At 41.7% G+C, this 12,725-nt stretch overlaps 1 protein-coding gene and 1 pseudogene across 1 annotated transcript in view; both read left to right on the plus strand.

The window, feature by feature from the left end:
- Window positions 1-9,494, plus strand: part of LOC140691293 (AT-rich interactive domain-containing protein 4B-like) — a 91,655-nt gene extending 82,161 nt beyond the window's left edge. The window contains exon 7 of the mRNA XM_072954566.1: window positions 9,216-9,494. Coding sequence (XP_072810667.1) covers window positions 9,216-9,227 — 12 coding nt within the window. The 3' untranslated portion in view covers window positions 9,228-9,494. The remainder of the gene's footprint in view (window positions 1-9,215) is intronic.
- On the plus strand, window positions 955-1,410 carry LOC140691337 (MAPK regulated corepressor interacting protein 2 pseudogene; annotated as a pseudogene).
- Window positions 9,495-12,725: the final 3,231 nt, after the last annotated feature.

Here is a 12,725-nt window from a genome sequence, read left to right on the forward strand (position 1 = left end):
CTGTGGATGAAACATTTTTCTTTTTCTTTTTTATGTTAAAATTTAGAGATGTATCTGCGAACATGAGCTATTTCTGATGCATTACATGAGCTTGCTAATGTCTAAGAGGAGATAATTCCTAACCCCACCAATTGAAAAAAGTCTTTATTTCTTAGATGCCCTTTACTTAAAGATTTAAATCCTGTTTCATTCATATTTTTAAATTTGCATTTCATTCCTACAACCCTGCCTTCTTGGCAGTATATGAAACAGAGGGGCTGAAGGTAATATTGTTCTAAATAGAAATAGTAGGTGTATCTGACCACCTTCTGACATAGTGTCCAGTAAAATCTGGTTTTATTAGTTTTTATTTCTTGTATTTAGACCCCATCTTTAGGAGGTATACAGTTATGATCAAAAAGACCAGACAAAATAATCAGTATGTGAATAAGGTTTAAGAAGCTATTATTTAGAACCTGAGTGAGGATCAGTAATCCTCGGCTGCTCTATGTCCCAGCCCAAATCTCTAATTTCTTGACATGCTTTCCTTCTATAAGCTCATCTAGTCCTGTGAATTCAAACATGATCAATAGGTTGATGTGGCCCGAAGAAACTCTATTTCCAGCCCAGATGTCTCTAGTACTAATCCCACATACCTCCTGGACATCTCTAGGCATCTTTGGCTCATTTTTCTATTGCTTTGCTCATCTTTTTCATTGATATGTATTTTCTGGATAATAATACATTTTTGGTTATATTGGCTACTTCTGTGTCTTTTCTTTGAAATTTGTTTATAGTGTCTTCTCTTATAATGAAATTTAGTTTGAATGTAGTCAGATTTATTCGTCTTTTCCTTGTTTTCTGCTTTGGGATCCGGTTTCAAAATTTTTTTTCCAAAAGTGCCAGCTGGGTAGAGGGCGTGGAATCTGGCCGGCGGGCGGCGAGGGCGAGGGCGCGCTGCAGCCCCTCCGCACCATGTCCACTATCACCAAGGGACCAGCAAGCTGGCCGCCCAGCGCCGCACGGGTCCCGCGCAGCAGCAGGTGGAGAGCAGGCTCGGAGCTCTCCTGACAAGCCGGCATCCCTCACCGACGACCCCGCAGACCTCGAGGGCGCAGCTGCGGGGACCCTGGCACCGGCCCGAGGCTGGTGTTCAATCGGATGAATGGCCGGTGGCCCCGTGCTCCATCCCCCTCCCTTGAGGGAACCCAGGAGACCCACACACTGGCCCACGAGAACGGCCGGTTTGTATCCCGAGCCTGACAGCAAGTGGAGCAGCAGCTGGGTGGTGGCCCAGCCGGAGGGAGCGGGCCGGCGCCAGTGCAGTCCGTGGAGAGGATGCCCAACTCCCGGCTGCACAACCCCGTGCCCATCGACCTGGGTGAGTGGTGGGCACAGCAGTTCCTGGCCGGAGTCAACAGCTGCACCTAGTCTCAGCCTCGGAAGGAATGCTGCCTGTGCAGGGCCTGGCCCTGCCCCCCGCTGGACCCTCTGCCAGGAGAGGACCCCAGTGCCCTGTCCACCCACGGCGGCAGGCCCCGCTTCACTCTGGGCCTGGCCAGGCGCCGGCCACATCGAAGTGCCAGCATTTGGGCTTCTGCACTTGCTGACGCCTTGACCCAGCTGTTAACGGCTGCCAGGGACCAGGGGCTGAAGCTGTCTGACCTCAGTCCTGCTCACTGTGCGCGGGGACCAACCTGTGGGGCTGGCAGGGAGGAGCTCCAGGCTAAGAAAGTTGAGAAACTGCTATAAATAAATAAATAAATAAATAAATAAATAAATAATCTTTCCCTAAAGAAATAAAAAAAATCCTTCCCTACCTCAAAACCACAAAGATATTCATTCATCTGTCTTTTTGCTAAAAGTTTGAAAATTTAGTTCTTCATATTTTAGTCTTTTTAAATCAGACTACTGTTTTTGTGCATGAGGTAGAGATCTGCTTTTATTTATTTTACGTGTGAACAACTAATTGTTCTGGCAGCATTTACTGACTGGTTTAACTTTATTTTTATGGTTCATGGTGTCATTAATGTCAGACTGGGTTTTCACATGTCCATGGATTGTTTATTCTTTTCCATTGTTCAAAATTTTCTTGTTCAAAGCTTTCTTCAAAATTTTCTTGGGAATGCCAGGCCCTTTCCTACTCTATGTGAATTTCAGAGTCATCTTGTCAAGTTCTATGATAAACCTAAAGAGTGTTATAGAAAACTCCTCAGGGCCTCAATTGCTCCCCTGGAACATGCTGACAGTAATGGTTGTTATGACAAGATATAATTAACTTTTTAGTGGGCTTCAAGAATGGTTGTTATCATCAGTATCATCTTTATCCTCATCAATGAATGAGCATTTACTCTGGCTCCGAGATCTTAAATTCCGGAGTCCTACCTTCTGACCACAGCTTCACGTATGTGTTTATACATCGTCCACTCCCTTACTCCCACTAACCTGATTCTTCGACTTCAAAGTATTTAGTGTTGAAACCATCTCTATTTTTCTAGTCTGTCAGTCCATTCCTAGATTGATTTTTTTCCCATTCATCACAAAAGTTGCTCCAACTCTTTACCATTCTATGTTATTTGCTTATTAAGTCTTCTAATCGATACTACCAGGCTTATTTTGGGGTCAGATGGCCTTGGTTTTTGGTTACCAGAGAACCTTTCCTCATTCTCATCTCTAAATGTGGCTATAATTCCATCTATGCTCAGTGCCTGCCCTGCCCCTCAAGTCTGACTGCTCCCTGTGATCTAGAGCTCATCCTCCAAGACCCTGATCCATCAGTTCTCTTCTCTCCAAGTTTCCTTTTCTTGCTCTCTGCTGGCCCTGTGAACTGGTGATTTCCAGGCATTCACATTTCACCAACCAATAAATTTTTTTAAAATTGACGTAACGTACAGTCGGTTACAATCTATCAATTTCTGGTGCACAACATAATGTCCCAGTCATGCATATACACTTGTGTATTTGCATATTCTTTACCATTAAAGGTTATTACAAGATATTGAATATAGTTCCCTGTGCTCTACAGAAGAAACGTGTTTGTTTTTTTAAATCTATTTTTATGTATCATAGCTAACTAACATTTGCAAATCTCAGGCTCTCAAATTTATCCCTTCCCACCCCCTTTCCCTGGTATCCATAAGATTGTTTACTATGTCTGTGAGTCTGTTTCTGTTTTGTAGATGAGTTCATAGTGTCTTTTTTTTTTTAGATTGTACATATAAGTGATATCATATGATATATTTCTTTCTCTTTCTGGCTTCACTCGGAAGACGATCTCTAGGTCCATCCATGTTGCTGCAAATATTGAATATATTTCCCTGTGCTATACAGTAGGACCTTATTGTTTATCTGTTTTATATATAGAAGTTTGTATCTGCTAATCTCAAACTCCTAATTTATCCCTCCCCAGCCTTCCCTTTGGGTAACCAAAAGTTTGTTTTCTATGTCAGTGTGTCTTTTTCTGTTTTGTAAATAATTTATTTGTATCGTTTATCTTTTAGATTCCTCCTATAAGTGATATCTTATATTTGTCTTTTTCTAACTTTAACTAATTTAGTTACTACTTAGTTTAACTAATTATTACATAACTAATTTAGTATGATAATCTCTGGGTCCATCCATGTTGCTACAAATGGCATTATTTTGTTCTTTGTTATGCCTGAGTAATATTCCATTGTATATACACCACATCGTCATTATCCATTCATCTGTTGATGAACATTTAGGTTGCAGCCAATAGATTGGTTATTGTAACTAGTGCTGCTATGAACATTGGGATGCAGGAAGATAAAATCATTCTGAAACTGTGGTTCCTCATCCTGCTTCCTCATTCCCATTTCTCTGGGACTCTTTGGAAACTACCAATGCTCAGGATGCACCCAAACTAATTGAATGAGGACTTCTGGTTCTGTGCACCAGGCATCGGAATTTCCTGTAAGCTCTAGTGTTCTACCTTAAAGCCAGAGTTGGGGAGTAACATTGTCTTTCAACAGCCTAAAAGAAGGAAGTCGTTAAAGGGTAAAATACAAAGGAACAACAACAAAAATCCCTCCGACTTGTACTAGTGGACTGACTTCCAATACTCTTTCAGATAAACAAGGAACTTTTCCATCACTCGCCAATAAAAACAGTTGATCATTTTTCCCCTTAGGCTGAGAAGCCATTTAAGTAACTATATTTATATGGAAGAAATCCAGTAAATATTCTGCTGCATGTTTAAGCAGCTTCTCCTACATTGTATCCAAGGGTTGGCAAAGATATTCATTTATTCATCAAAAACTTTTGTGAGTTTACTGATTATGTGCCAGGAATCATTCCCAGATGGAATCATGGAATCGAGTCAAATGTGGTCTTTCCATTCAAGTAGTTTAGAGCATGAGTTTGTGTGTTTCTTCAACATATATAATTGAGTACTGTCATAGACCAAAAACTGTTCTAGGCTCTAGCAAATCTCAGAAAACTAAGCAGAAGAAAAAAGTTCCTGCTCTGTGGAGCTTCTTTTCCAGGAGGTGTAATAGGAAATCAAATTAATAATATTAGACAAGAAGAAAATGAAAGCAATGAGGGAGGACAGGGAATGAGGGTGAGAAAAGAGCAAAGTGCAGCATCCAGTGGGGCAGAGAGCTGAGAAAGGTCTCAGTGACAATGTGACATTCAGTAGACACTCGAAGGAGAGAACGTATAAGCCACGTGGTTATTTGGAGGACAGAGTTTCAGATGGAGAAAAAGGCAAGTGCAAGGCCGGAGCCAGGAGCTCGTTGGAGGAGTTGGATGAAGAGCTGGGCAGCCAGCCAGTGGGGCTGGAGCTGAGAGGGAGGGAGGCCAGTGTGCGAGGGGGTCCCAGAGGGGAGAGGCCTGAGAAGCAGGGCTTGTGGGGACTGAGTGGCTGGGGCAGTGAAGGGCTGTGAGGGGAGACTGATGAGCTCTGGCGTTCCATTTACCGTCCTCGAGGCTGAGGATTGACTCAAGAGGGCAGATGTGGAAGGAGGAGTCCAGGAGGCTGTGATCAGATTCCAGGGGCCATGTGGCTCCCAGGCAAGGCACCATTCTACCTTGCTTCCTGATAAATACAGTCTGATTACATTTTAGTGTTTTCCTTGCCACTGGTATCAACTCTGTACTTCCAAACTGAAACAGCGATATGGATTCAACTATCAGACTAGTAAAAAGCTGTCATCTAAAACCCTCCACACAACCTGCTTCTTCTGTTATTGTCCTCGTTAAAAAGGTCCCACGATGGGGGCCCAAGCCCACGTTCCCCTCGCACGTTCCCTTGCCCTGCGATCGCCAGAGATCTTACTTCCCGTCTGCCTCATCAGCTCGCAGGGGGCTTCTCACCCTGCCCAGGAGCACCCGTGGTTCCCAAATGCTGGTCACAGCCCCACAACCACAACCACGGTGGCCCCTACAGATGGCTCCACACGGTGGCTGGGAATCGCGCCACCGTAATTCTTGTGACCCTCCTGAGGCAGGTCCTAAGCCATTTTTTCTCTTCTGTAGCTTTTCCAACTTCAAACTATATTTTTTTTCTTTTTTAATTGAAGTACTGTCAGTTACAATGCGTCAGTCTCTGGTGGACAGCTCAATGTCCCGGTCATGAGTTTAGGTACATTCTTTTTCATATTTTATAGCTTTAAACTATTTATATATTTTCCCTCTCAAACAACATCTATTTATTAAAATTTCGCATTCTTTTTTATTAAAATATATTCATAAATATTTCAATATTTCTATCTTTGACTCTGTAATGTGTTTCTTATCGAGAGCATATAGTTGGATACTTTAAAAGTCAAGCCGGGTAATCTCTGCCTTTTGATTTAGAGGAACCGATTTTTATTTAAATATTATTATTGGTATAGCTGGATTTACATCGACCAATTTACGCTTTGTTTTCTTCTTTGTTTTTCCTTTGGTCGGGGGAGGTAATTAGGTTTATTTATTTATTCTTGGAGGAGGCACTGGGGATTGAACCCGGGACCTCATATGCTCTACCACTGAGCTAGACCCTCCCCCTTCTTCCGTAGCTTTTTCTTTCCTCTTTATTCCTCTGTCAAATCCGGTAGGATTTACTGTCGTGTTTCTTGCCACGCTCTGTGGGTAGTTTGGTTCATTCTTTCTCTCTCTCCCTCCCTCCTATGCCTTCTCCTCCCTCCCTCTCACTCCCTCTCTCTGTTTCTCTCTCTCACTCTCGTCCTTCTCCCTCTAGTCTCTGAGCCAACTGAAGACAGGAGCTGTGCGGGTTCCCCTTTGTGTCTGCAGCACACACCCAGCTGTCTGACGCAGAGTAGGTGTTCAGTCAGTGTTGTGGAACTGAATTAAACTGCTCTGCTTTACAAAGGACTACAGGCTTTTCCAACCCCACTGTATTTCAGTCATACCAGCTGGCACCCTTCTGTGGGGGCTCCTAAACCCAACCTGGGCAGGCACCAGAATCACTAAGAGAACTTCTAGAGACACAGATTCAGAGGCCCCCGCCCAGAATAGCTGGATCAGAATCTGCTGCAGAGCAGCCTGGGAAATGGTCTTCTCAGAAAATTCCACAGCAATGCCAAACCTCTTCTCAACCACAGCTTTTAGTGCAACCCTTTGACTGTCTTTGTGCTATCAAGGAAACGGAGAGATACTCCTTAGGAGTATCTCAGATCCTTTTCTGTTTCAAAGGACAACCTGCCAGGAAGTAGGGTGGCTTGAAAAGCGTTCACAAAACAAATGCAATGAGTGATCATATAATGTTGAGTCTATCAAATAACAAAGCACACTGATAGCACCTTAAATTATTCCAAGATGTGGAGGAAATGCTTGGTAAAGATACAAATTCTAAAATATATTTTCTCCTTTGTCACGAAAGCATTTAAAGGCAAACACACTTCTAACAGTTCCCATGCTTGGCAACCATTTCCAGTTATATTTATGTTTGAAATATTCTTTTTTTGCACAGCCGTGTCTACATTGTTCTTTATACTGTGTCAAATTTTCAGATGTCAGTGTGGGTCATGGGATTTGCACTTGAGCTTGGACTGTGGAAAATCCAAGTCACCGTTTCCCTTCTCTTCCTCCTTGGATGCTCTCTTCCTTCTGTTAAGACACCTCGAGGGTCATCATGTTTATGTGCACTAATGCTCAGTAGGAAGAAGGGGGTGAGATTGGAATGCTATGGGGGAAATTCTAGGCTAGGAAAGACAAGAATATCCCAGTTCTCCCCTGCCCCAGCCACTTTTCTTCCAAGTGAATTCCCCAAGGGAGTCATAAATACAGGGAGAGTGCTGGAATAAAGCAAAATGCCACTGGACGTTTTGTGAGCAGTGACCCAAACTCAAAAGTAACTGTCATTAAAAACCCAGGATGGAGCACACGATGTTGGCATCTCTCCTTCCTTTCCTTCCAGCCAAAACCTAAATCTGACCATTTTACCACCTTTGGGCCAGGACATGGGGGACAGGGTCCTGGAGAGATGGGCTCACTTATGAGAAATGACTTGTCCTTCCCCTGGGTGGAAGATGTAATCAACCAATTACCACCGTTGTTAGAAAGAAAGGGAAAGAGGTTAATTGGTGATTTTCTGGTCTTCTTTGTGACTAAATGAAAGGAGAGGCTAAAGCAAAGCAAAGCAAAGCAAAGCAAAACAGATGAGCTCCTTCCAATACAAGAGAAGGAATCACCATGGAAAGGAGGACTAGGCAGAGGTTGTGTGAACTTTAATGGGACCAGGAAGCCGCCCTTCTGGGAAAGTAGGAGGTGAAAAGCTGGAGGGTGAAGACCTCCTCCAAGGTGAGGAGAGAAGCCTCCAGCTCCACTGCCTTCTAAAGCCCAGCGCTGTGACCTGCTGTGCCCGCACTGAGTAGCAGGCACTTTTCATGTATCACTTGTATAGAAATGAAGACCAACCAAATGAGAATGAGCAAGGGCTTTTTATTCAGAGCTTGCTTGCGAGGGAGTCGGCCACCATCACTTGCATTTTGGCAGAGACTCACAAGCAGGCCGAGAAGTAGAAACGCTTTTATAGGGGAAACAGGGAAGGCTTCGGGGATGGCCTGACTGGAGGCTCTTGGCACATGGATGCTGTAGGTGGGCCAACTAGAAATGGCACACCCACGTGATTGGTTAGGGATGTGTATTTGGCTTTGTCTGGTAGGTCCTAAATTGGAAGTCTAGGCAAAAACTGCAGAGGCTATCAGCTACTGATCATGTCCTAACCATTTTGGTCTGATTGCTGCAGAAGTTGTTGTTTGGCTTCCTGAATTATTACTAAAGATAGCGCTCTGACTTCCTCCAGGCCTGACTTTGTTGGCTGGCTTCCTGGGCCGCCTAGTGAAGGTAAGGGGCTGGTCTCCTGGGCAGGCTGCTGCAGGTTGTGAGTCAAAGTTCTATTTTTATATATGGTTGGCTATTAGCTGTTCGTATATTCAGTCATCAGTTACAATTTTGCCACCATTCAAAGTGTGATCCATGACCCAGCAATGTTAGGGATCAACTGTGAGCTTGTTAAAGATCTACCAAGTGATTATTATGCAGATTAACACTTGAAAAACACTAGGTAATAATTTACCCTCATTGTACCACAGACAGGCACTATCCTCATTTTAAAGACAAGGAAATGTATACAATGGAATACTACTCAGCCATGAAAAGAATAAAATGATGCCATCTGCAGCAACATAGATGGACCTGGAGATTATCATGCTAAATGAAGTAAGCCAGAAAGAAAAAGGAGAAATACCATATAATATCACTTATATGTGGAATCTTTAAAAAAGGTCACAAATGTACTTATTTACAAAACAGAGATAAACTCACAGACATAGGAAACAAACTTATGGTTACTAGGGGGAAATGGGGATCAGGGGGGATAAATTGGGAATTCGAGATTGTAGATACTAACTACTATATATAAAATAGATAAACAACAAGGTCCTACTGTAAAGCACAGGGAACTGTATTCAACACCTTGTAATAGTGTATAATGAAGAAGAATATGAAACAGAATATATATATATAATATATAAATATATATATATATTTATGTATAACTGAATCACTATGCTGCACACCAGAAATTAACACAACATCATAAATTGACCATACTTCAATAAAAGACAAGGAAATGAAGGCTTAGAGGGGTTAGTGACTGGCATAGGCATGTGTCTAGTAGGTGGCAGACCTAGAGCGTAAACCCAGCTGTCACCTAAGCTCTGCTTTTTGTACTGAACCTAAATGTGATCAGTAACTTTTCTCTGCAGGTGACAGCCTGATGAGGCCATGGGACTGCAGGATCAAGTCTTCTTAACAGGAAACACTAATGAAGGCAACAAAATGAAGTGTCAGTGCAGGCTGAGGTGGGGTCTCGTTCAGGGACACCAAGGCTGGTGAGCATCAGGTCCCCAAGGCAAGGACGTTCCTGCTGTTGGGGGAAATCCTCAGAAGCTCTCAAAGTAGAGACAACTGAGCTCTGACCTGGGACGTTCCTTTCTTTTCACAGGAAACAAACAGGATTAATAATCTATGACCATTATTCTTAAGCAAGGCGTATTCCTTCACAGAAAATATAATTATGCAGATTGCAGCAAAGGTAGAATCATGCAGTGTGCACCAAATTCCTGAATTCCTTCCTCGCCCAGAAATAAGGCGTTAGCTTTTTGACTCTACATTTTAGGGCATAAAGAAGGACCTGCCCGTGATGTCCCAGAGAGTTAGAAAGGTGTGATTATATGTCACCATGAAACTGCTTCAAATACATTTAGAAAATTATGAAAATGTGTCATCAAGGAATCACCGTTTGTGCCCCAGTGAGGTGTTGAATACAGCTGCTGGGGGCGAAGCCATCCTCCTGCCTCTGAAGCAGTGACTCTGTGGTGCCCAAGAAGCTCAGCTGTGGACTGCAGGCAGCCCGTCCAGGTTCCCAGTGGTCAGGTGAATTACAGCAGCTCCTGGAAACCACACAAATGAGGTTGATTAATTAACAAAGAGTGATATGATTTGATGTTTTAAATGAAAGTAGGGGCCGCTGTACTTAGGTTTTATTCTTGCTTCTGATTGTCTCTCTTTGCCCATGTCCTACCTATGGTGAGGGAAGAAATGCAATCAATTGACCTTTTTTTTGGATAAAGAGTTACATATTTTATTGAAAAAAAAGACTTTTTCTCTAAATTTTTATGTAACCACATTTGGGGGAAAAAAACCCCATCTTTATCCATTCTTTTTTTTTTCCAATGCATTTGTAACCAAGGTACCACCTTCACCTGATGACAGCTCTCAAACAGGAAGTATAAAGACTGTAGAAACAGGTAATGTGGACAGGGAGTGGCCACTAAACCCGTCAGATGATGGCGGATGCCAACTTTTTTATTCTCTATGACAAAGTATAGTTACATATATTTCAAGTTTTTTATTTTTATTTAATCCCAGTAGAGAAAATCGATTTTGGATAAATAGAGATCTAGATGAACTTAACTGAATTGTCTATTTAGTAAAGAAACATAAAACACAGTCCACTGGGTAAACTTTCATAACAAAAATGGAATAAGCATAACTGATATACCAGTTTTAAGTAATAATTCACAAGAGTTAAAAAAAGAAGAGGAATGTTATGATATGATATATATCTATATATCTTCTATCTATCTATCTATATATACCTACATACATATAGTATGTATGTGTATCTTTTCCTGAATACAGTTTGAGGCTTTCATTCTTTCTGCACGGGATGTGCTGTTTCATCCCTGACTTACAGGAAAAGACATTAAGAGAAAGGAAGCCACTTCTTTTGCTTTTGAGACTCAAGATCTTCCCTAGGGCATCGTGTTCAGGTTCACGTTTTATTTGTACAGAAGGCTCAACACTGTGAGGTCACGGAAACTTGGGGGGTTGTCTTTCATGCATCTGAATACTAACCTATAGAGGTAATGGACCTGGAGGTGAACAGAGTAGAAAAAATTCATTGGTCACGTCTTTTTAAGTCTACTAGAGATGCTTCACAGAATCCCAGGCTTAAAGGAGACTCAGTTTTCAAGTGATGAATCAATGTGGCAGTTGAAAACAACTGACTCTTTTAATTTATAACTCTTTTTGTCATACACACAAAGAAAACCTACATGTATTCTTTAAAATTTTTAAATGCCTCCCAAACATTACAATCCATCTATTTGATATTCTTTGTATTTCACATCTTTTTCTAGAACTTGAATATATAATAAATAAGACTGTGGATAAAGTATCTTCCCAAAGCAGACAGGCAGTATGAGATTGTAATACAAGACACACACAGAGCCAGAGAGAAAAGCTTAGATCCTGGAATCCCAAATGAAACTAAGCAAAAGTTGTGGCCACACTTACTCCCAGCTGGAAACACTTTATTATTAATGGGGAGGAAAGTGAATATAAATACAGCACAGACATCACTCAATATTTAGGGTCCCCCAGATGACAGAAAGTCTTTTAATTGCAAACTCAGTATATATCGTTGACATTCATTAAAGAAGCCAAATTACAATGTAACTTTTACTTTATGAATTTTCCGTTTGGTATTGAAACCCAGAGAAGGCATTTTATTTCCACTTTGACTGCAAACTCAGTAGTGCTGAGGGACATTTAATAGGTGCTGTGCTGTTTCTGGGGTAAAATCAAAGAAAGTTAAAGCCCTGGATGAGTCACAAAGCCAACATCTTTAAGTACAACGGAAATTGTACACATGCTGTGCATTTTTCCTATTGAGAGGACAGAGATCTGAAAGTTGAGGAACACAGAAGATAGATATAATGTTGGTTCATCTATGTCTATAGAGCAATAATTCATCTGTCCAACATTAAAAATAATGTCCAGTCCTCTGAGCAACAGGTGTACAGTAAATTGGGCTAAATAGTTATGATAAGCATTAAGTCTAATTTGGGGAATGCATGTTTTACAATGGTCATATGCCTGTTTAATTCTCAGAGTAAATTGATAAGGATTTTTTTTAAGATTTTAAATCAGAACTTCTCATTGTGGGATTTAACGCTTAACCTGATCGACACCTATAATGTCTCTCAATGGAGTGAACTGAACACTGACTATCAAAAATCAGTGCAATCACTTCCCGTGATACATTTCTTTTCCTTAAACCTGTTTCTCCAAAATACTCCTGTTGAACTGTGAAGCAACAAGACAAAGAGAAACACTGGACAGAGAGTCAGAAAATTTATGTAATTTCAGGCAGGTCTCTCACGTTCCCTTACAACCCCGGGAAATGATGGTGTTAGCAGTTAACTCCAAAGCTTCTTGCAGGGCTAGCATTTCAGGAACATATAATTTCTTGGATGTTTCATCTTGATCATAATAATGATATGAACAGCAACAACATCAATGATTATAAGATGAGAGGGGCACTGGGGAAGAGCTGGTGGAACATGACAATGGGAGTCAGGCTAATGGGAGTCAGGCAGTGGACAATCTAGTGACTTCTGGGTCAGCAGACTGTGAAATGAATTAGAATGAGCAGCTTCTCTGAGTGTCAGCTTTTTTTCTGATATAGAGAACAAGAATGATGGTTTTCCAACCAAATTCTACATAACTCTAGGATTTCAAGTAAGTGCTTCATACAGAACCACACACACACATGCACACACACCTGCATATATCATAGTTGAAAAGCAAAGCAAGTTGCCTGCTTAAATACATATTTTTTCTGATTATACTGTGCTGGGGACCATCAGCCCATGGATCAGTGCTGCTGCATCACCTTGTTTCATAGATACTGACCCCAAAAGAAAGCA

This window comes from Vicugna pacos, chromosome 34 (assembly GCF_048564905.1).
Source record: "Vicugna pacos chromosome 34, VicPac4, whole genome shotgun sequence".
Classification (NCBI taxonomy): domain Eukaryota; kingdom Metazoa; phylum Chordata; class Mammalia; order Artiodactyla; family Camelidae; genus Vicugna; species Vicugna pacos.